Genomic DNA, 24,935 nt, shown 5'->3' on the forward strand with positions numbered 1-24,935 from the left:
CGGAGGGGGGGCCCTGGAAAACGGAGAGATCGGGGGCCCAGCATTCGGACAAGACGCACCGTGGTAAAGGCAGTTAGCTTAGCGGAGTTTAAAAAAGGTTTGGATGGCTTCCTAAAGGAAAAGTCAGTAGACCGTTATTAAATGGGGAAAATCCACTATTTCTGGGATAAGCAGTATAAAATGTTTTGTACATTTTTGGGATCTTGCCAGGTATTTGTGACCTCGATTGGTCACTGTTGGAAACAGGATGCTGGGCTCGATGGACCTTTGGGCTTTCCCAGTATGGCAATACTTATGTACTTATGTTAACACGGGCGCTCAGGAGGTTCACCAACACTCACTGCAAATTAAATACATGTCCCAACTACTTACTGAAATCAGCCCCTGACCGCTTCATAGTAGATCTCACATTCCACCTAAAGTACATGCTTCAGCAAGGTCTCTTCCCGAAGGAAAAGAGTAATATTCTACTCACCCCGATATCGAAGGACACCACGAAAAAAGCAAATGAAATCACCAACTACCGAGCAGTAGCATCCATCGCGATGTCAGTCATACTGATGGAAAGTATGGTAGCTAAACAACTAACAGACTACATAAACAAATTCTCAATATTACACAAATCACAGTCTGGCTTCCGCCCATTACACAGCACAGAAACAGTACTACTCACTCTACTAGCCAAATTCAAGCAGGAAATAGCAATAGGAAACAACATCCTCCCAATTTGACATGTCTAGTGCATTTGACATGGTAAAACATAACATATTAATAAGCTTACTTGATAAAATCGGGATTGCTGGAAACATACTTAAATGGATCAAGGGTTTCCTAACCACAACAATCTATCAGGTAAAGTTAAAATCAAACATTTCATCACCGTGTTGAGTGTATATTCATCTTTTGTTTTATTCCATGCTCGTTCGAGTTTCCTGGTTTGTGTTATCCAACCAAGGTCTTAACCCTTTCATCTATGCAGACAATGTCACCATATACATCCCTTACAGAGCCACACTGACAGAAATCGCTAACGAAATCAAGACTGGCTTGAACACCATGGATTCTTGGGCAAATGCATTTCAACTAAACTCAACAAAGAAAAAACACACTGTCTTATCCTTTCATCCCAACACACAATGGACAATCCCGCAACTATCAACACCCCTAAACCACACCCTCCCTGTCTCAGATAGCCTGAAAATCCTCGGCGTTACACTGGACCACAACATAACACTAGAAAACCAAGTTAAATCCACAACAAAGAAAATGTTCTACTCAATGTGGAAACTCAAACGCGTGAAACAATACTTCCCGAGGGAAACATTTTGCAACTTGATACAATCGATGGTACTGAGCCATGCTGACTACTGCAATGGAATCTACACAGGATGCTAAGAACAAATCCTAAAGAAACTTCAGACCGCACAAAACACGGCTGCAAGACTCATCTTCGGAAAAACACAATTTGAAAGCACAAAACCCCTTCACGAAAAACTACACTGGCTCCCAATCAAAAAACGCATTGCCTTCAAAATCTGTACTATGGTTCACAAAATTATATACGGTGAAGCACCGGATTACATGACAGACTTAACTGACCTACCAGCCAGAAACTCATCCATATGAACACGAACGTACCTAAATCTACACTACCCAAGCTGCAAAGGACTCAAATACAAATCAACTTACGCATCCAGTTTTTCCTACATCAGCATACAACTGTGGAATGCACTACCAAAAGACTTGAAAACCATATACAACTATCTACACTTCAGAAAGACACTCAAGACCCACCTGTTTACAAAGGCATACCCTACAGATCCAACGTAAATGCCTGATCTCTGCGACACAACAACACTAAAGTTCGTAATGGCCATCACCAAACTCTCCTGTCAAACGATTCCACTATGTGGTCCTACCACATGAACTTTACCCTATCACAACTTCACCTTGTATTTGTATACACCGGAGTCTGCAACTGCTCTCCGGCACTATGTAAGTCACATTGAACCTACAAAGAGGTGGGAAAATGTGGGGTACAAATGTAACAAATAAATACATAAATTAGAAATAAAAATATGTACACAAAAATTGAACTGGGAACCTCAGCATGTACTGCAACAGTGAAGAAATAAAAACAAATGTATTTCCATTTCTACTGAAAACAATAAAATGACATCCACTATGCGCATTTCTCAAGCTAACGCAGTAGTTCCCAAACCTGGTCCTAGAGGCACCCCCAGCCACTCAGGTGTCAGGATATCCTCAAGTAATAGTCATGTGAGAGATCTGCATGCACAGCCTCCACTATATGTAAATCTCTCTTATTAATATTAATTGTGGATATCCTGAAAACCTGACAGGCTGGGGTGCCTCCAGGACCAGGTTTGGGAACCACTGAGCTAACATAGTTCAGTTAATAAATTCAAAATAAAATGCCTTTTCTACCTTTGCTGTCTAGTCATTTTCTTTTTCCAACATATTGGTTCCAATTTCTCTTTTCCACTTTCCTGTCTTTCTGCTAATTCTCCTTCAAGCAGCTGCAGTCCATTAGTCTTTTCTCCTCTCTCTTTCCATTCCCTCATTACACATGCCTCTGACATATTGATCTTTCTATTTTAGCTTTTTCCTCTATTTTTTTTCTTTTCTGCTCTGTCCACTCAAATGTCACCCTCTTACTAACCCCTTTCATTCTTTTTACTTTTCAGATACCTATCAGATTTCCATCTCCTTCTTTCACCCACTAGCTCTCTTATTTGCCATCTCCCTCCTTCCCCATTTTTCTATTTCTTTCAATCTTCAATCTACTCCCCATTATCATATTTCTACCCCTGCAATCACTGTCCTCTTTGTTAATTTCCTTGTTGCCCCCTCGGCCTCTCTCACATGGTTCTACCATTCCCAGTGTCTCCCTCCCTCCACCCAAGTCCACCATTTGTGCCCTCTTTTTCCTCAGCCCAGCATCTGCACCTTCTATCTCCTCTCCCACCCAACATCTTCCTGTCCCTTCTCTCTTTCCTCTTGCCCCCTCCCCCGTTGTCCAGCATTCCTCTCCCCTCCTATACATAGTCCAGCATCTCTCCCCCTCACTCTGTTCTGCCCCTGGATCCAACATCTCCCTCCTTCTTCCCACCTCTTGTGCAGCATCTCTCCTTCACTCTCCTCCAAGTCCCATGTTCAACATCGTTCCCTCCTTTTCTTCTTCCCTCTCTTCCACTGTCCACATCTCTCTCTCTCTCTCCCTTGCATCCTACATTTATTATGTCTCTCCTCCTCCTCACAGCATCTCTCCCTCCCCTCCAACACTATCTTCAACATTTCTCCCTCATCCTTCCCTCTCCTGTGCAGAATCTCTTTCCCCTCCCAGGTCAAACATTTCTTCTCTTATCCTTCAACCCTCCTGTGCAGCATCTCTCTCTCTCTCTCTCTTTATCAAAAGTTGTATCTCCTGTCTCTTGCCCAGCATTGCTTTCTCTCCCCTGCCTATTCTATTTCACTTTGGCATAACATAACAGAGGAAAGACAGTTGCAAGTAGCATGTGGGAATCGCTGTCGGATACCGTATGAAGAGCCAGACAAATGTTAAGATAAATGCAGGAGGGGGATGCTGGGCTTGTGTACTGGGGGGTTTAGCGGTAGGAAAGGAGAGAAATGGGTGTCTGTGTGACAGGGGTAACAGGTTTAGCAGCAGAAGGGGAGATGGAGGGGAAGGATGCAGCAGGAAAGAATAAAGGACAGGCGTATGGAGTAAAGAAGGAGCAATTAGCTGTGAGAAGGAAGTGTGTGTATACAACTTTTCATTACATTCAGCAGGCTTAAAAAATTGCCATGAAGTAGGAATTTACCAGTACCAAGCCATCCAGTTCAGAGGTTCAACTAATCATGTGAATAAAAATTTTAATACCACGATCAATTTTGATTAAAATTCTTAATTGTTGATCACCCCTAATTGAATAGCATGTTATAAAGGATAATCAGCCATACTGAGCATTTGTTCAAAAGGATGTCTGAATCAACATTCAAAAAATTTGAAATGCATGTGTCCAAAATATGCCAATTTGCATGCCATGATTAATCGTGCAATTACAATTTTTGAATTGTGTGATTAATTGCAGTTACAATTCTTAATTTATTTTGCATGTGAAAATTATGAAACTGTACATTTTTTCAGACACCAGTGCACATGGTAAACCCATCCATGAATAGCAAAATTAAAAGGTTCTATGGTCTACATACTTTATCATACAAGCTTCCGTTGATATCTGCACCATATATTGGTGCTACAAAGGTTAAATTTTTCCAGTATTTTCTTTCCAAATCTTCATAGTCTAGGTAACGTGGGGTACAATACCTGCAAAGGTAAAACAAAAAAAATGAGAAATTGCACCAGCTATAAACAAGATATGTCAAATACATTTTCCCATATACTAATAATTTATAAAAAGCGTCACCAAATGACATGTCATCAATGCTCTGTATGTGAGAAATGATATCGCAGCGACTAAAATGATAGGGACCTGGGGAAAGGAAGAAGCGCTATGGATCACCTTAAAAAGAGATGATAGAACCTCTGTCCACGTGGGTGTTGTCTACAGACCTCCGACACAATTGGAAGAACTAGATAAAGATCTGATCGCAGATATTCAAAAGTTGGGAAAAAAAGAGAGAGAGGTGCTGTTGCTGGGAGATTTCAATCTGCCGGATGTAGATTGGAAGGTTCCATCTGCGGAATCGGAATGAAGTAGAGAGATCGTGGATGCTTTCCAAAGTGCTCTGCTCAGACAAATGGTCACTGAACCCACGAGGGAGGGAGCGACGCTGGATCTGGTGGTCACAAATGGGGATAGTGTGTCAAATGTCCGAGTGGGTGCCCACCTGGGCAGCAGTGACCACCAAACGGTTTGGTTTGATATGACGGCTGAAGTGGAGGGCGGCCACTCAAAAACCAAAGTCCTGGATTTCAAACATGCTGACTTTAGTAAAATGGGGGAATAACTGAGGAAGGAGCTGATGGGCTGGGAGGACGTACGAGAAGTGGAAGGACAGTGGTCCAAGCTGAAAGAAGCTATAAATAGGGCCACAAACCTTTATGTAAGGAGAGTAAATAAAAGCAAGAGAAAAAGGAAACTGATATGGCTCTCCAAGCAAGTGGCTGAGAAAATAAAGGCTAAAGAGTTGGTGTTCATGAAAATACAGAAAAACTCAAGAAGAGGAACACGGAGAGGAATATCAGATGAAACGGAAAGAAGCCAAGAGAGAGATACGTTTGGCGAAAGCACAAGCGGAAGAACAAATGGCTAGAAATGTAAGAAGGGGTGACAAAAATTTCTTCAGGTATATTAGTGAAAGCAGAATGACTAAAAAGGGAATTGTGAGACTGAAAGATGCTGCGAACCACTATGTAGATAATGATGAAGAAAAAGCAAATTTGCTAAACAGATTGCTTTCTCTCCCCTGCCTATTCTATTTCACTTTGGCATAACATAACAGAGGAAAGACAGTTGCAAGTAGCATGTGGGAATCGCTGTCGGATACCGTATGAAGAGCCAGACAAATGTTAAGATAAATGCAGGAGGGGGATGCTGGGCTTGTGTACTGGGGGTTTAGCGGTAGGAAAGGAGAGAAATGGGTGTCTGTGTGACAGGGGTAACAGGTTTAGCAGCAGAAGGGGAGATGGAGGGGAAGGATGCAGCAGGAAAGAATAAAGGACAGGAGTATGGAGTAAAGAAGGAGCAATTAGCTGTGAGAAGGAAGTGTGTGTATACAACTTTTCATTACATTCAGCAGGCTTAAAAAATTGCCATGAAGTAGGAATTTACCAGTACAGAATAAAATCCTGGAGAAGGACCGCGATTGACTGGCAAAAATACATATGAGAATGGAGTGGATATAGCAACGTTCACGGAAGCGAGTGTGTATAACAACTTGAAAATCTAAAGGTGGACAAAGCAGTGGGACCGGACGGGATACACCCCAGGATATTGAGGGAGCTCAGAGCGGTTCTGGCGGGTCCTCTTAAAAATTTGTTTAATAAATCCTTGGAGACAGGAGAGGTTCCGTAGGATTGGAGAACAGCAGATGTGGTCCTTCTTCACAAAAGTGGTGATAGGGAAGAAGCTGGAAACTACACGCCAGTAAGCCTCACTTCGATTACTGGAAAAGTAATGGAAGCGATGCTGAAGGAAAGGATAGTGAATTTCCTGGAAGCCAATAAGTTGCAAGATCCGAGACAACATGGTTTTACCAAAGGTAAATCGTGCCAAACGAATCTCATTGAATTCTTTGACTGGGTGACCGGAGAATTGAATCATGGACGTGCTATAGACGTAATCTACTTATATTTCAGCAAAGCTTTTGACACGGTTCCCCACAGGAGGCTCTTGAATAAACTGGAAAGGCTGAAGATAGGACCTGACATGAACTGGATTAGGAATTGGTTCACGGACAGATGCCAGAAAGTGGTGGTTAATGGAATTCGCTCAGATGAGGGAAAGGTGAGTAGTGGAGTGCCTCAGGGATTGGTGCTGGGGCCGATTCTGTTCAATATATTTGTGTGTGATATTGCCGAAGGGTTAGAAGGAAAAGTTTGCCTTTTTGCGGATGATACTAAGATTTGTAACAGAGTGGACACCCCGGAGGGAGTGGAAAACATGAAAAGGGATCTGCAGAAGCTAGAAGAATGGTCTAACGTTTGGCAATTAAAATTCAATGCGAACAAATGCAAAGTGATGCACTTAGGGAAAAGAAATCCATGAGAGACGTATATGTTAGGCGGTGAGAGTCTGATATGTACAGAAGGGGAGAGGGATCTTGGGGTGATAGTATCCGAGGATGTGAAGGCGACGAAACAGTGTGCAAGGTGGTGGCCGTAGCTAAAAGGTTGTTAGGCTGTATAGAGAGAGGTGTGACCAGCAGAAGAAAGGAGGTGTTGATGCCCCTGTATAAATCGTTGGTGAGGCCCCACCTGGAGTACTGTGTTCAGTTTTGGAGGCCGTATCTTGCTAAGGATGTAAAAAGAATTGAAGCGGTGCAAAGAAAAGCTACAAGAATGGTATGGGATTTGCATTACAAGACGTATGAGGAGAGGACTTGCTGACCTGAACATGTATACTCTGGAGGAAAGGAGAAACAGGGGTGATATGATACAGACGTTCAAATATTTGAAAGGTATAAATCCGCCAATGAACCTTTTCCGTAGATGGGAAGGCGGTAGAACTAGAGGACATGAAATGAGATTGAAGGGGGGCAGACTCAAGAAAAATGTCAGGAAGTATTTTTTCATGGAGAGAGTGGTGGATAGTTGGAATGCCCTCCCGCAGGAGGTGGTGATGAAAATGGTAACGGAATTCAAAAGTGCGTGGGATAAACATAAAGGAATCCTGTTCAGAAGGAATGGATCCTCGGAAACTTAGCAGAGATTGGGTGGCAAAGCCGGTGGGGGGAGGCGGGACTAGTGGTTGGGAGGCGGGGACAGTGCTGGACAAACTTCTACGGTCTGTGTCCTGAAAGGGAAAATTAGGTTCTTACCGTGATAATTTTCTTTCCTTTAGTCATAGCAGATGCAGCCATTACAGATGGGTTGTGTCCATCAACCAGCAGAGGGAGATAGAGAGCACACTTTTTTCAGTGCCTCATACCAGCATGCTCCACTGCCTCTCTTCAGTATTTGAAGCTTCCAACGCAGTATGTCAAACCGCAATAGGAATAACATGAGCTTTCCTCACAGCGAACGATGGCCCTACAACAAAGGGCATTAACTCAGAATGGAGGGAATGAAACATCCTCCCGGAGGGCATAAACTAATCCTCCACTAAGACATAACTGGAGGGAATAAGCTCATCCTCCAAAACATGAAACTGGAGGGAATTAAGTCATCCTTCTTTAATTGTATTTATTTGTTTATTTATTACATTTGTACCCTGCACTTTCCCACTCATAGCAGGTTCAATGCGGCTTACATATTATATACAGGTACTAATTTGTACCTGGGGCAATGGAGGGTTAGGTGACTTGCCCAGAGTCACAAGGAGCTACCTGTGCCTGCAGTGGGAATTGAACCCAGTTCCCAGGACCAAAGGAAGGATGGGGGGGAGGGGTTTTTCCTATCATCCATTAGTATGGTATTATGTAATTGAACAAGAATCCTGAAGACTGTTTTCCGACTTTCTCCCAAGGACGGAATCTCCAGGAAAAACGAACAGAACCTGAAATAGATTTAAAGCAGATAGCATCAGACAGGGAAGGATCATGGCTGCATCTGCTATGACTAAAGGAAAGAAAATGATCACGGTAAGAACCTAATTTTCCCTTCCTTGTCATCAAGCAGATGCAGCCATTACAGATGGGATGTATCAAAGCAATCCCTAGATTTGGTGGGAACAAGCCACACCACGCGCCAGCACTTGCGCTCCAAAATGTGCGTCCCTCCTGGCAGCCACATCCAGCCTGTAATGTCGGGCAAAAGAGAGCTTAGAAGCCCATGTTGCTGCACTACAAATCTCTTGAAGAGAGAGTGCTCCAGTTTCAGCCCAAGAAGAGGAAATTCCTCTAGTGGAATGCGCCTTAAAGGCATCAGGCGGAGGCCGTCCGGCAAGCAAATAAGCTGAAAAGATAGATTTCTTAAGCCAGCGGGCAATAGTGGCTTTAGACGCTGGAGACCCTCTGCGAGGACCTGATAGCAAAACAAACAGATGATCAGAGGTCCTGAAAGAGTTAGTAACTCGCAGATACTGCAGCGGAGTCCTGCGCATGTCCAACAGGTGTAATTGCCCAAAAGATTCTGGAAACTCCTCCTCGACAAAGGAGGGCAAGAAAATAGGTTGGTTTAGGTGAAACGCTGAAACCACTTTAGGCAAGAAGGAAGGCACGGTCCGAACCGTGACCCCGGACTCTGAAAACTGCAGAAAAGGGTCTCTACAGGACAGCGCCTGGAGCTCTGACACCCGTCTCGCCGAAGTAATGGCCACTAACAAGACGGCCTTCAGTGTCAAATCTTTCTCTGAAGCATGCCGAAGCGGTTCAAAGGGAGCACCCTGAAGGGCCTTCAGCACTAGTCCCAGGTTCCAAGCTGGACAAGGTGCACGCACAGGAGGACGGAGCTGAAGCACCCCTCTAAGAAACCGTGCCACATCCAGATGAGCAGCTAAAGACACGCCTTCAACCTTGCCACGCAGGGAGGCCAACGCTGCCACTTGCACCCGCAGGGAATTATAGGCCAAGCCTTTTTGTACACCATCCTGCAAAAAGTCCAGAATCGGCGAGACAGGAGCCAGCAGGGGTGTGATCTCTCTGGAAGCACACCAGACTTCAAACTGGCGCCAAATCCTGGCATAAGCCACGGAAGTGGAACGCTTGCGGGCTTGCAGGCGAGTGGTAATTACTTTATTGGAATAGCCTCTGCCTCTCAATTGCGCCCTCTCAATCGCCATGCCATAAGACCAAATCGTCCGGCGTCCTCCATGGTCACCGGACCCTGTGACAACAGGTTGGGAACCAGAGGTAACTGAAGGGGATCCTCTACGAGCATCTGTCGGAGGTCCGCATACCAAGGCCTCCTGGGCCAATCCGGGGCGACGAGAACCACTTCTCCTGGATGCAGCCGAATCCGCAGGAGCACTCGCCCTATCAAGGGCCACGAAGGGAACACATACAATAGGCCCGGAGGCCAGGGTTCAGCCAAGGCATCCAACCCCGCCGCGCGAGGATCCTTCCGTCTGCTGAAGAAGCACGGGACTTTGGCATTGGTGCTTGTCGCCATTAGATCGATCACGGGCTTGCCCCACTTGGCACATATCTGCAGAAACACTTCGTCTGCAAGTTCCCACTCCGCTGGATCGATCTGATGCCTGCTTAGATAATCGGCTTCCACGTTGCTCTGACCTGCAATGTGACCTGCTGACAGAAACTGTAGATGCAGCTCGGCCCAGTGGCAAATTTGTTCGGCCTGCGCGGCTAGAGCTCTGCACTGAGTGCTGCCTTGTCGATTTATGTAGGCCACTGCTGTCGTGTTGTCCGACATCACTCTGACAGCTAATCCTTCCAGGGTCACTTGAAAGGCCAGAAGCGCCTGAAACACCGTTTTCAACTCTAGGCGGTTGATGGACCACTCCGACTCCTCAGGTGTCCATAGACCCTGGGCATGCTTCCCCTTGCAATGTGCGCCCCAGCCTTTCAGACTGGCATCTGTCACCACTAGGCACCAATCGGGGAGCGCCAGCGGCATTCCTCGCCGCAGCATGCTGTCTGAGAGCCACCACTCCATGCTGAGTCGGGCCGCAGGGAGCCAAGAGAGTCTGCATTGGTAATCCTGAGATACTGGAGACCATCTTTGGAGTAGAGCATACTGTAGAGGTCTCAGGTGCGCTCTCGCCTAGGGCACCAGTTCCATGGTGGCCGTCATCGATCCAAGCAGCTGGACAATGTCCCAAGCTCGCGGGCGGGGCATCCTCAGGAGCAGACGGACCTGATTTTGAAGCTTGCACCGCCTTTGCTCGGGTAGGTACACATACCCCGAGGCTGTCTCGAACCTGGCCCCCAAATATTCTAGAGACTGCGAGAGGGTCAGGTGACTTTTGGCCAAATTGACGACCCAGCCCAGAGATTGAAGTACTGAGACCACTCTGGCTGTTACATGCTGACTCTCTGCAGCAGAGTTTGCTCGAATGAGCCAGTCGTCCAGGTACGGGTGAACCCGAATACCCTCTCGCCTTAGAAAGGCAGCTACTACCACCATAACCTTCGAAAAGGTGCGGGGAGCTGTGGTGAGGCCAAAAGGCAAGGCCCGGAACTGGAAATGCTTTCCCATCACCGCAAACCTCAGAAACTTCTGGTGCGGGGGCCAAATTGGAATGTGCAAGTAAGCTTCTTTAAGGTCCAGAGACGTGAGAAACTCTCCTGGCTGTACCACTGCAATGACGGAGGGCAGGGTTTCCATGTGAAAATGCCGCACTCTCAGGGACTTGTTTAATTCTTTTAAGTCCAGAATAGGGCGAAAAGACCCTCCTTTTCGCGGCACCACAAAGTAGATGGAGTAGCGGCCGCAGCCGTGTTCGGCGAGAGGTACCGAGGACACGGCCCCTATCTGAATCAGACCTTGTAAAGTCTCCTCTACCGCGCCCGTTTGGCGGCAGAACCGCATCGGGACTCCACAAACACGTCTCTTACAGGGGCATTGAATTCTATTCTGTAACCGTCTCTGATCAGGTCCAAGACCCACTGATCTGAGGAAATGTTGGCCCACTCCTCGGCAAAGAGGGAGACATCCTCCGATGACAGGACTCGAGGGGAGGGCCGGCGCACCATCATTGAGAGGGTTGCCCCTGAACTCCAGGCCTTGAGCCAGTGGCTGTGGAATGTTTGTCCGAGCGAAAGGAGTTTCTCTGCTGAAAACGGGCACGAGAAGTGAACCCAGCAGAACGCCCCGGGCGGTACCTTCGAGCTTCACGGAAGCGAGGTCTATAAGAGGAGTGGACCGCCGCACCCTTAGAGGAAGGCCGAGGCCTATCTTCGGGCAAGCGCTGGGGTTTAGCCTCACCCAGGCCCTTCACAATTTTCTCCAACTCCTCACCAAACAGGAGAAGGCCTTGAAAGGGCAACTTTGCTTAGAGGCCATGTTCGCCGCCCAATGCCGTAGCCAAAGAAGACGGCGAGCCGCCACTGCTACTGCCATGTGTTTAGCCGAAGCTCTGACAATATCATAAAGGGCGTCAGCAAGAAAGGACAAGGCAGACTCCATCCACGGAGCCACATCTGAAAAGGGCTCCGCTCCATCACCGGGCTGTTCCACTGCCTGTTGCAACCAAGCCAGGCAGGCTCTAGCAGCTTAACAACTGCATGCAGACGCCCGAATAGTAAGACCTGCAATTTCAAATGACCGTTTAAGTGCCGATTCCAGTCTACGGTCTTGAATATCCTTAAGGGCAACACCTCCTTCAACAGGGAGGGTAGTTCTCTTTGTCACAGCTGTGACTAGGGCATCCACTTTAGGCATAGCAAAGCGAGCCATATGCTCCTCACTCAGAGGGTATAATTGCCCCATAGCCCCATAGCCCTGGAAACTTTCAAAGGTCCCTCGGGGTCAGGCCATTGAGCCGAAATAAGCTCTTGGATGGAGTCAAGCAAAGGAAAGGCTCGAGCAGGCTTTTTGGTACTAGCCATCCTAGGATTCACAGAGGAGGCTGTGCCACTGGCAGGGTCCTCAATAGAGAGAGCCTGCAGGGCATCAGAAATAAGCGCTGGCAGCTCATCACGGTGGAAAATCCTCACCGCGGAGGGATCGTCCAGATCCTGAGTCACTTCTGCACCAGACTCTGGCTCCTCAGACCATGAAGGCCTGCCAGAGTCCTCCGAATCCTCGCAGCCCGACCACGGGGGGGGGGGGGGGGGGGGGGGGGAATAGAGGTGCAGCACTCTCTGAAGGGAATGAGCCCTTCTGCGCTTCATATTCTGTCAATTTTCAGGGAATAACGCCTCAGAGGGCATACCCAGGCTAGAATCCACCGGGGGGGCATTAGAAGAGGCCCATGCCGGGCTTTGTGGGACAGCTCTTTTAAGCATGTATGCTTTATGCATTAAGACGACAGAATCAGGGGAGAAAAACTCACCCTGGGCACCCGGATCTCTGCCGGGACTAGTAGCTCCCATATCAGCCTCACTCTGAGGCCTCCCCCCGGGCTCAGGACTCTCCATCTCAGCGGAGGTCGCGCCATGTGGTAAATTCAAAATGGCGCCCGCTGCCAGCTCAGAGCGTGAAGAATTGTCGCTTGCCATGCTCGAGCCGGCTCTAACGTCTGTACAGCACGATTTACAGAGCCCCGCTGCTGATCTGCGCTCGCCACACTTGGAACAGCGCTTTACAGTGTCCGCAGCCATCGCCGAAAACAGCGGTAAAATTCAAAATGGCGGTTCACGCCAAAATCGCCCCGATCGCGGTCCCACCCCATAGGAGTCAGAAAACACTCTTACCTCACTGGACCGAGTATCACAGCTCCGGTCCCACAGAAAAAGGCAAGGAAAAACCTCTGTTCCAGCGTCTAAGCGCCAAAGCGCGACGGGACTTTTTTTTTTTTTAATGCTGTGAGGAAAGCAGAGGTAAATAGAACTCCGGAGGCTCAGGTGAGTGGGAAAGGCAGGGAAAGAGCGAACCTATGTGCCTGCATCCACTGTTGGTGGAGAAGGACAGGGAAAGCTAAGCAATGTGTCCACATCCACGGAGGTATGGGTAAGGCAGGGAAAGGGCGAACCTATGTGCCTTTAAAGTGAAGCTGCTATAACCTCCAACACCCCTGCTAACAACTGGCAAAAGCACAGGAGCAACCTCCAGGCAGATTTTAGATGGAGCTCAAAGAAGCTGCAGCCACTCTGCTAGGGGAGATAGAGAATACTGGAGAGAGGCAGTGGAGCAAGCTGGTATGAAGCACTGAAAAAAAGTGTGCTCTCTATCTCCCTCTGCTGGTTGATGGACACAAACCATCTGTAATGGCTGCATCTGCTTGATGATAAGGAAATGGCAGATACAAATCAAGGTCAGGTATACACATAAAGTAGCACATATGAGTTTGTCTTGTTGGGCAGACTGGATGGACCGTACAGGTCTTGCTCTGCCATCATCTACTATGTTACTATATTTAATAACATCCTCACAGGTCTGGTGACTTTAGTCATTTTCCCTAGAGATGGTTACATATATGCACGTATGTGATTAGGTGAGAGCACTTATGTAAATCTGTGTCCCACCTAGAGTCCACCCATGTGCATGCCTACCTGTAAAAGACGCGCTATTGCATATATGCGGTATTTATCTAATAGCAAACAACAGAATATCCTGTTGTCTCCTATTAGATAAATATTGCATATATGCACATACACATGCTGTATGCTAGTTTACTTAACATTTACATGCATAACTGGCAACTATTAACACCTACTTTATGGAATTACCCCCAAGCTCAAAGTAATATCTTCTTGGGATATGATTTTCATCGAATGATTTAAATACATTCCATTGGCAAACAATCAAAGTGACAGTCTGTACTTGTGGTCAAATATGGCTCACTAAAAACGTTTGACAAACTTTTTTGAAATGAGCTTCCACATGCCAAACAGAGATTATATTGGGCATTGCAAATATCACTGATATTTGGTCACTACTTAATATAAAAAATATACTTACAAAATTATACTGGGACCTTGCAAGAAAAGAGCATAAGTGAAATTTATGAGGCTCCATCTTCCTCCTAGACCAAGCGTTCTCAGTCCTCAAGACACATCCTGTCAGTCAGGTTTTTAGGATAGCCACAATGGATATGCATGAGAGAAATTTGTATGCACTACCTCCACTGTATGCATATCTCTTTCAAGTATATTCATTGTGGCTACTCTGAAAACCTGACTGGCTACTTATCCCCCGAGGCCTGGTTTGAGAACCCCTGTCATCTTAGACCATCAACAAGGAAATATTCAGATAGCTAGAAATGCAGCTTTTATCAATCCCTCAAAGGTCTCAACCCTATATAAATGTAAATCTTCCCAAAGCAGGGATAAGGCCAAGTGGTCTGTCTTGCCCACACCCATTATTTCCTACAGGATCAAAATTATTCTTGGTTACCCCCATAGAGGACAATATCTTCTTTCCTATTACTGTATCCTATTAGAATGGAATTTGAAAAAGTATATGGAAACATTTGAGAGAGAGGTCCCATCTGGAGATGTTTCTCAAGTCCATAAACCGCTACTAAATGGACTTGGGAAAAATCCACAATTCCAGGAATAACATGTATAGAATGTTTGTACGTTTGGGAAGCTTGCCAGGTGCACTTGGCCTGGATTGGCCGCTGTCGTGGATAGGATGCTGGGCTCGATGGACCCTTGGTCTTTTCCCAGTGTGGCATTACTTATGTCTGTGTGACAGGGGTAACAGGTTTAGCAGCAGAAGGGGAGATGGAGGGGAAGGATGCAGCAGGAAAGAATAAATAACAGGAGTATGTGGTACAGAAGGAGCAATTAGCTGCGAGAAGGAAGTGTGTGCATACAACTTTTCATTATATTCAGCAGGCTTAAAAAATTGCCATGAAGTAGGAATTTACCAGTACCAAGCCATCCAGTCCAGAGGTTCAACTAATCATGTGATTAAAAATTTTAATATCAAGATCAATTTTGATTAAAATTTTTAATTGTTGACCACCCCTAATTGAATAGCATGTTATAAAGGATAATCAGCCACACTGAGCATTTGTTCAAAAGGATGTCTGAATCAACATTCAAAAAAATTTGAAAAGCAAAATATGCCAATTTGAATGCCATGATTAATCGTGCAATTACAATTTTTGATTTATTTTGCATGTGAAAATTAAGAAACTGTACATTTATTTCAGACACCAGTGCACATGACTGTAAAACCAATACTCTGCAAAGCCTGGGATGGTATGAGGAGGGATCCTGCCTTTCATTTATCTAGACTCATACTTATCACTTCTCCAGATTCAAACCAATCACTTCTAATCCCTTATTTTCCTCAGGGCTAGATGTGCCCCGAAAACTGGGTTGACAACCACTGCCCTAGAGGAGACAGAGTGGATACGATATACATGCAGTAGAAGGACAGAACGGAGTTCTTTTTTTTTTTTTTTTTTAAAGGACAGCAAACTTGGATATTTTCTTTTGAATATGCTTTGTTTCTAGCTGCCCTCAAAAGCCTCCTGCTTAACCGGTCCAGAAGTCCCTGTGACTCAAGTGTGGGAAAGGAACATATTTTCTTAAGAAAGCAATTCAACTTAAATTTTGAGTGCTCTTATTAACTACCACCATGAAATTATACATACTTGTCATTGTTGGCCAGTCTCCTGAATTCTTGTACTGTCATTGGTTTTTTCTGAATGTTGTACTGAGTGAAAAGTCCTGACTGACCAGTGACCATCTGCTGGATTGGAGCTGGAATGACCAGATCATCGATGTCATCATAATGTCTCTTCGGTTTCCAGCCTTTTGGTGGTATCACCTAAAAATTGAAATAGTATGAAAATAAAACACAAACCAGTAGAAAAAGAGAAAGCCCCCCCCCCCCCCCAAATAACAAAGATTAAGCTGCTACACTTCAAATTTTTGTTTCATCTACTCTGTTTTGCACTTAAACCCCAAACCTCGGTTGATCTACAGCTCCATAAGAACACATAGGTGTTCAATTAGGCAAAACTTATTTTACAAAAAATCAGTTGCACATGGGATAACAGAACCCAGATGCATGAAGACTTATGAAGGCAAGAGATAGAAGGCAAAAATTTATTTTCATATTATTGGAGTCATTTGTATCCCCTTTTCTGGACTTCCTCTAAATGTATTCAAAACCAGAATTAGGCCAACTCCTGAAAAAATATGTGCAGTCAAATCTTTGTTACCAAGATTGTTTTTTCATCAAACACATTCAGTTCATGCAAAGGTCATGTGGTTTTATGCACTTGAACACAGATCCAGCCCAGGACCAGAAACCAATGGAGTTCCTACCTATATTTCAATGTCCCTTCATACCCTTTAAACGAAGGGATACCCTCCAATCACTTTTGGAAACAAGTTCTTCTCCTGATTTATCTTTAACTGTCACAAAGTACTCTTGTGACAAAAGAAAATCTGAAGTCCAGGCACATGAAAGAATTATGCCATCATGCCTCTCTCCTCCTTTTACAAGACTTCATTTCTGCCAGAATGGAGGGGAAACAAGCAGGATTAATAGACAGGAGACCAAGTAACGTCAACACGTTTTTCAACATGACACCAATTAGGTCAATCTCCGTTTCCACTCCCCCACGCAGCCGTCATCTTTAGTACACTCAAAACAAACCTGTGAACTGGTGCATCCATGTATTCTTTATTGTTGGTAGAATTTTTATTTAATCTCACTTATACTTTAAACATGCCGGCTTGTGCAGCATATGGATGTACACAGAGGAAGTACAATAATGGAATAACATTTCATGGGCAGAGTAGTAATCAAACATATAAACGGCAAGTGTCCGACTCACCTGCAAATGCGCAGTACAGACTTCCCTCTCTGTCCCACCCTCGCGTCAAGACGTCAGAGGGCGGAACAGAAAGGGAAACTGAGTCAGACTGTCGGACGCCGTCGCTGGAGCCTGGAAACGAACATCGTGCGAACCAACCTCCACCCTCCCCTCCCCCCGTCCCCACCGCCGCTCCCACCCCCCTCCGTATCGGGCCCCCTACATTGACCTGACAGCGCCTCTCACCTCCAGAAAAGAGAGGAGGGAGTATAGCACTTATATAGCGTTCTCACCTCACTATCGAAACCACTGCCGAATCTATAACAAACCACCTCGAAATAGTCTCAATCAGAATCAACCATAAAGCCCTGCTCGACCACCTAAATTGTGTCCTGTTTAATTTAAATCTTCTTTTATTAATTAAACAGGTACAACATTTTGGTTCAAAACAACCAGGTAGAACTTGGAACAATTTCCGATATAACAATGCACCTTATCGTTTCAGCAAAGTTTTATACAAAACAGTTCCTCTTTTTCCTCCCCTCCCTCCCCCCCCAAAATCCGCCACCCCCCCCCCCCCCCCCAAGAAAAGAAAAGTAAAAAAAAACAAAAAACAACTTTTTAAAATATGTATATATATTTCCTGACATCCTTCATAATCTATTTAACACAAAACTGCGTGCCCTCGGTGATAGCGATGGGATATAACCGTCCCATATCTCCAAGAATTTTTTTCTTCTCTTTGGGGAGGATCCCACCACCCTACGCTCCTGCAGCAGCACCTCATACAACTTGTTTCTCCAATGCCAGTAGTCTGGTGGTTCAGCCTGCATCCAATTATTCAATTGTGTCCTGTTTTACAGACCACCATTCAATTGGAACGAAAGCCAAGCAGACTTCATGGACTTTGTCTCAAATATATGTGTATCCAACTCCAATATACTAATATTAGGAGACATTAACCTTCACCTAGAAGACCCAAACTCTACCAACACACGAGAATGTAAGGACTTCCTTCAGTTTTGTGATCTTACATGGCCACACATGCAAACAACCCATACAAAGGGTCATACACTGGACCTCATCTCATACATACTGTCCACTGATTAGAACCTAATCTTAACACAAAATAAATGGACAGAAACACAATGGACTGACCATTATAAACTAAACACATCCCTAAAATGGCAGAAAAGGGGTTCTCTACACATATGAGAACACACAACCCACACCACGAGAGGCCAAATAGACCCGTATACTTTCTGGCAACAGATATACAATAACGATTGGACAGCACAAACGGACTCCATATACTACCTCTCAGAATGGGACAAAAGATGCAGACACACACTAGACGAAATAGCACCCTTACAAACAAGAACTTCACGTAGACACAACTCGACACCATGGTTCAATGAAGAACTGAAAAAAACTAACCCAATCAAGGAAACTGGAACGTGCATGGAAAAAAAAAATAAAAGATGAGCACACACTCAATGCATGGAAACAAATACAAAGGAAATACAAGATGAACACACACTTAATGCATGGAAACAAATACAAAGGAAATACAAATACACAATAAAGTTGTACTACAAAACTAAAATTGGGCCAGATTACAAAAACACAAAGAAACTATACCATCTCTTGAACAAATTACTAGATACAACACCGGTCATCACAACCAACACTGATATCCCATCTGCAGACAACCTTGCCAAATATTTTAATGAAAAAATTGTTAACCTACGCAAAACTCTACCTCAGGACAACACAGACATAGAAAACTTCATGAATGGGCTAGACCCAACCCCCGGTGAATACCCTGCGGCCCGAATATGGTCAAATTTCGCTCTCCTCAGTGCCGACAGAGTCACCCAGGCGATGAAACGATACTCCAACAGCCATTGTCAATTGGACACCTGCCCCAGCTACCTAATACAATCTGCCCCCCCCCCCCCCCCCCCCACCGCTTCATAACAGATCTCACATCCCACTTAAACTTCATGCTTCAACAGGGCATTTTTCCTAAAGATAAAGGCAACATCCTGCTCACCCCAATACCAAAAGACACCAAGAAAAATAACAAACAATATCACTAACTACAACCCAGTGGCATCTATCCCATTAGCAGTCAAACTAATGGAAGGACTGGTGACCAAACAACTCAATGACTATATAAACAAATTCACTATTCTACATGAGTCACAATCAAGATTTCATCCAAGGCCTTAACCCATTTATCTATGGTGATGATGTTACTTTATACATCCCCTACAAACATGATCTAACAGAAATCACCAATGAAATCAAGCTCAGCCTAGACATCATGAACTCATGGGCAAATGCATTCCAACTAAACCTCAACACAGAAAAGACACACAGTCTTATCATCTCATCCCAATACAACACATACTAACTCACAAACATTAACACCCCAGAATACACCCTCCCTATAATAGACAGCCTGAAAATTCTTGGAGTAACAATCGACCGCAACTTATCACTAGAGACCCAAGCGAATTCCACCATAAAGAAAATGTTTTTCTCAATGTGGAAACTCAAACACGTGAAACCATTCTTCCTGAGGGAAATATTTTGTAACATGGTACAGTCAATGGTACTAAGCCAGGCAGATTACTGTAATGGAATCTATGCAGGAGGCAAAGATCAAATCATAAAGAAACTTCAGACCGCCCAAAACACAGCAGTCATGTTTGTATTTGGAAAAACGCATTTTGACAGCGCCAAACCACTCCGAGAAAAACTGCACTGGCTTCCAATTAAGGAACATATCGCTTTCAAAATCTCCACAACAGTTCACAAAATCATCTATGGTGAAGCACCAGGGTACATGACAGACCTCACCGACCTGCCAACCAGAAACACCATAAAATCAGCACGATCATACCTAAACCTCCACTACCCAAGCATCAAAGGACTCAAATACAAATCCACTTATGCATCTAGCTTTTCCTACTTAAGCGCAGAACTATGGAACGCACTACCAAAAGTAGTAAAAACTACGTTCAATCACCTAAATTTCCGGAAACTACTAAAGACAGACCTGTTCAGAAAAGCATACCCCACCGACCCAACATAAAATAAACCTGGATACCTGCGACACAACGTAACCAAAGACCGTAATGGACATACCCTAACTCTTCAACTCCCTCTACTACTACTACTTAACATTTCTAGAGCGCTACTAGGGTTACGCAGCGCTGTACAAATTAATAACTAAGGACGGTCCCTGCTCAGAAGAGCTTACAATCTAAAGGACGAAATGTCAAGTTGGGGTAGTCTCGATTTCCTGATTAGAGGTGTTGTGATTAGGTGCCGAAAGCGACATTGAAGAGGTGGGCTTTGAGCAATGATTTGAAGATGGATAGGGAGGGGGCCTGGCGTATGTGCTCAGGGAGTTTGTTCCAAGCATGGGGTGAGGCGAGGCAGAAAGGGCGGAGCCTAGAGTTGGCGGTGGTGGAGAAGGGTACTGAAAGGAGGGATTTGTCTTGAGAGCGGAGGTTACGGGTAGGGACGTAAGGGGAGATGAGGGTAGAGAGGTAAGGAGGGGCTGCAGATCGAGTGCATTTGTAGGTTAGTAGGAGAAGCTTGAAGTGTATGCAGTATCTGATCGGAAGCCAGTGAAGTGACTTGAGGAGAGGGGTGATATGAGTATATCAGTCAAGGCGGAAGATAAGACATGCGGCAGAGATCTGGATGGACTGAAGGGGGGATATGTGGCTAAGTGGGAGGCTGGTGAGGAGTAGGTTGCAGTAGTCAAGGCGAGAGGTAATGAGAGAGTGGATGAGAGTTCGGGTGGTGTGCTCAGAGAGGAAGGGGCGAATTTTGCTAATGTTGTAGAGGAAGAAGCGACAGGTCTTGTCTATCTGCTGGATATGCGCAGAGAAGGAGAGGGAGGAGTCGAAGATGACACCGAGGTTGTGGGCAGATGAGACGGGGATGATGAGAGTGTTATCAACTGAGATAGAGAGTGAAGGGAGAGGAGAAGAGGGTTTGGGTGGGAAAACAATAAGTTCAGTCTTGGCCATGTTCAGTTTCAGGTGGCGGTTGGACATCCAGGCGGCAATGTCGGATAAGCAGGCCGATACTATGGCCTGGGTTTCCGCAGTGATGTCTGGTGTGGAGAGATACAGCTGGGTGTCGTCAGCATAAAGATGATAGTGGAAACCATGAGATGAGATCAGGGAGCCTAAGGGAGAGGTGTAGATTGAAAAAAGGAAGGGCCCAAGGACAAATCCCTGAGGAACTCCAACAGAGAGCGGGATAGGGGAGGAGGACGAACCATGAGAGTGTACTCTCTCTAGTTCCCCCAACTGAATTTACCATACATGTAACCCATTCTACCACAATATCACCTTGTATTGTTGATACCTGTATTTGATCATACCGGAATTGGCTAACGCCATTTACAGTACTATGTAAGCCACATTGAGCCTGCAAAAATGTGGGATACAAATGTAATAAATAATAATAATACACCAGATGTAAACCAAGTCAACTTCATGTTTTGTAAAATAACTTTCAATAGCATTTTCTCAGTTACTAACCAAATACAAATAAAATTATTTTCAGTGAAAAATAAATCTGTTGGCTCAGGCTACCTGCTATGTGAAAGCGAATGCTACATACCTGTAGAAGGTATTCTCCGAGGACAGCAGGCTGATTGTTCTCACTGATGGGTGACGTCCACGGCAGCCCCTCCAATCGGAAACTTCTCTAGCAAAGACCTTTGCTAGTCCTCGCGCGCCCGCTCGCACCGCGCTTGCGCGGCCGTCTTCCCGCCCGAAACCGGCTCGAGCCGGCCAGTCCAGTATGTAGCAAGACAATACACTTCAAGGGAAGACACAACTCCAACGGGGAGGCGGGCGGGTTTGTGAGAACAATCAGCCTGCTGTCCTCGGAGAATACCTTCTACAGGTATGTAGCATTCGCTTTCTCCGAGGACAAGCAGGCTGCTTGTTCTCACTGATGGGGTATCCCTAGCCCCCAGGCTCACTCAAAACAACAACCATGGTCAATTGGGCCTCGCAACGGCGAGGACATAACTGAGATTGACCTAAAAAATTTACCAACTAACTGAGAGTGCAGCCTGGAACAGAACAAACAGGGCCCTCGGGGGGTGGAGTTGGATCCTAAAGCCCAAACAGGTTCTGAAGAACTGACTGCCCGAACCGACTGTCGCGTCGGGTATCCTGCTGCAGGCAGTAATGAGATGTGAATGTGTGGACAGATGACCACGTCGCAGCTTTGCAAATTTCTTCAATGGAGGCTGACTTCAAGTGGGCTACCGACGCAGCCATGGCTCTAACATTATGAGCCGTGACATGACCCTCAAGAGCCAGCCCCGCCTGGGCGTAAGTGAAGGAAATGCAATCTGCTAGCCAATTGGATATGGTGCGTTTCCCTACAGCCACTCCCCTCCTATTGGGATCAAAAGAAACAAACAATTGGGCGGACTGTCTGTGGGGCTGTGTCCGCTCCAGGTAGAAGGCCAATGCTCTCTTGCAGTCCAATGTGTGCAGCTGACGTTCAGCAGGGCAGGAATGAGGACGGGGAAAGAATGTTGGCAAGACAATTGACTGGTTCAGATGGAACTCCGACACGACCTTTGGCAAGAACTTAGGGTGAGTGCGGAGGACTACTCTGTTATGATGAAATTTGGTGTAAGGGGCCTGGGCTACCAGGGCCTGAAGCTCACTGACTCTACGAGCTGAAGTAACTGCCAACAAGAAAATGACCTTCCAGGTCAAGTAATTCAGATGGCAGGAATTCAGTGGCTCAAAAGGAGGTTTCATCAGCTGGGTGAGAACGACATTGAGATCCCATGACACTGTAGGAGGCTTGACAGGGGGCTTTGACAAAAGCAAACCTCTCATGAAGCGAACAACTAAAGGCTGTCCTGAGATCGGCTTACCTTCCACATGGTAATGGTATGCACTGATTGCGCTAAGGTGAACTCTTACAGAGTTGGTCTTGAGACCAGACTCAGACAAGTGCAGAAGGTATTCAAGCAGGGTCTGTGTAGGACAAGAGCGAGGAGCTAGGGCCTTGCTGTCACACCAGACGGCAAACCTCCTCCACAGAAAGAAGTAACTCCTCTTAGTGGAATCTTTCCTGGAAGCAAGCAAGACGCGGGAGACACCCTCTGACAGACCCAAAGAGGCAAAGTCTACGCTCTCAACATCCAGGCCGTGAGAGCCAGGGACCGGAGGCTGGGATGCAGAAGAGCCCCTTCGTCCTGCGTGATGAGGGTCGGAAAACACTCCAATCTCCACGGTTCTTCTGAGGATAACTCCAGAAGAAGAGGGAACCAGATCTGACGCGGCCAAAAAGGAGCAATCAGAATCATGGTGCCTCGGTCTTGTTTGAGTTTCAACAAAGTCTTCCCCACCAGAGGAATGGGAGGATAAGCATACAGCAGGCCCTCCCCCCAATCCAGGAGGAAGGCATCCGATGCCAGTCTGCCGGGGGCCTGAAACCTGGAACAGAACTGAGGGACTTTGTGGTTCACTCGAGATGCGAAGAGATCCACCAAGGGGGTGCCCCACACTTGTAAGATCTGGCGCACCACTCTGGAGTTGAGCGACCACTCGTGAGGTTGCATAATCCGGCTCAGTCTGTCGGCCAGACTGTTGTTTACGCCTGCCAGATATGTGGCTTGGAGCACCATGCCGAGACGGCGAGCCCAGAGCCACATGCTGACGGCTTCCTGACACAGGGGGCGAGATCCGGTGCCCCCCTGCTTGTTGACATAGTACATGGCAACCTGGTTGTCTGTCTGAATTTGGATAATTTGATGGGACAGCCGATCTCTGAAAGCCTTCAGAGCGTTCCAGATCGCTCGCAACTCCAGGAGATTGATCTGTAGACCGCGTTCCTGGAGGGACCAGCTTCCTTGGGTGTGAAGCCCATCGACATGAGCTCCCCATCCCAGGAGAGACGCATCCGTTGTCAGCACTTTTTGTGGCTGAGGAATTTGGAAAGGACGTCCCAGAGTCAAATTGGACCAGATTGTCCACCAATACAGGGATTCGAGAAAACTCGTGGACAGGTGGATCACGTCTTCTAGACCCCCAGCAGCCTGATACCACTGGGAGGCTAGGGCCATTGAGCAGATCTCATGTGAAGACGGGCCATGGGAGTCACATGAACTGTGGAGGCCATGTGGCCCAGCAATCTCAACATCTGCCGAGCTGTGATCTGCTGGGACGCTCGCACCCGCGAGACGAGGGACAACAAGTTGTTGGCCTCGTCTCTGGGAGATAGGCGCGAGCCATCCGAGAATCCAGCAGAGCTCCTATGAATTCGAGTTTCTGCACTGGGAGAAGATGGGACTTTGGATAATTTATCACAAACCCCAGTAGCTCCAGGAGGCGAATAGTCATCTGCATGGACTGCAGGGCTCCTGCCTCGGATGTGTTCTTCACCAGCCAATCGTCGAGATATGGGAACACGTGCACCCCCAGCCTGCGAAGTGCCGCTGCTACCACAGCTAGGCACTTTGTGAACACCCTGGGCGCAGAGGCGAGCCCAAAGGGTAGCACACAGTACTGGAAGTGGCGTGTGCCCAACTGAAATCGCAGATACTGTCTGTGAGCTGGCAGTATCGGGATGTGTGTGTAGGCATCCTTCAAGTCCAGAGAGCATAGCCAATCGTTTTGCTGAATCATGGGGAGAAGGGTGCCCAGGGAAAGCATCCTGAACTTTTCTTTTACGAGATATTTGTTCAGGGCCCTTAGGTCTAGGATGGGACGCATCCCCCCTGTTTTCTTTTCCACAAGGAAGTACCTGGAATAGAATCCCAGCCCTTCTTGCCCGGATGGCACGGGCTCGACTGCATTGGCGCTGAGAAGGGCGGAGAGTTTCTCTGCAAGTACCTGCTTGTGCTGGAAGCTGTAAGACTGAGCTCCCGGTGGACAA

At 46.3% G+C, this 24,935-nt stretch overlaps 1 protein-coding gene across 1 annotated transcript in view; it reads right to left on the bottom strand.

The window, feature by feature from the left end:
* KDM4C (lysine demethylase 4C) overlaps positions 1-24,935 on the bottom strand; it is an 865,731-nt gene that overhangs the window by 729,768 nt on the left and 111,028 nt on the right. The window contains exons 3-4 of the mRNA XM_030194306.1: positions 15,819-15,994; positions 4,237-4,351 (exon numbers count right to left, since the gene is read on the bottom strand). Coding sequence (XP_030050166.1) covers positions 4,237-4,351; positions 15,819-15,994 — 291 coding nt within the window. The remainder of the gene's footprint in view (positions 1-4,236; positions 4,352-15,818; positions 15,995-24,935) is intronic.

Source organism: Microcaecilia unicolor, chromosome 2, assembly GCF_901765095.1.
Source record: "Microcaecilia unicolor chromosome 2, aMicUni1.1, whole genome shotgun sequence".
Taxonomy (NCBI): domain Eukaryota; kingdom Metazoa; phylum Chordata; class Amphibia; order Gymnophiona; family Siphonopidae; genus Microcaecilia; species Microcaecilia unicolor.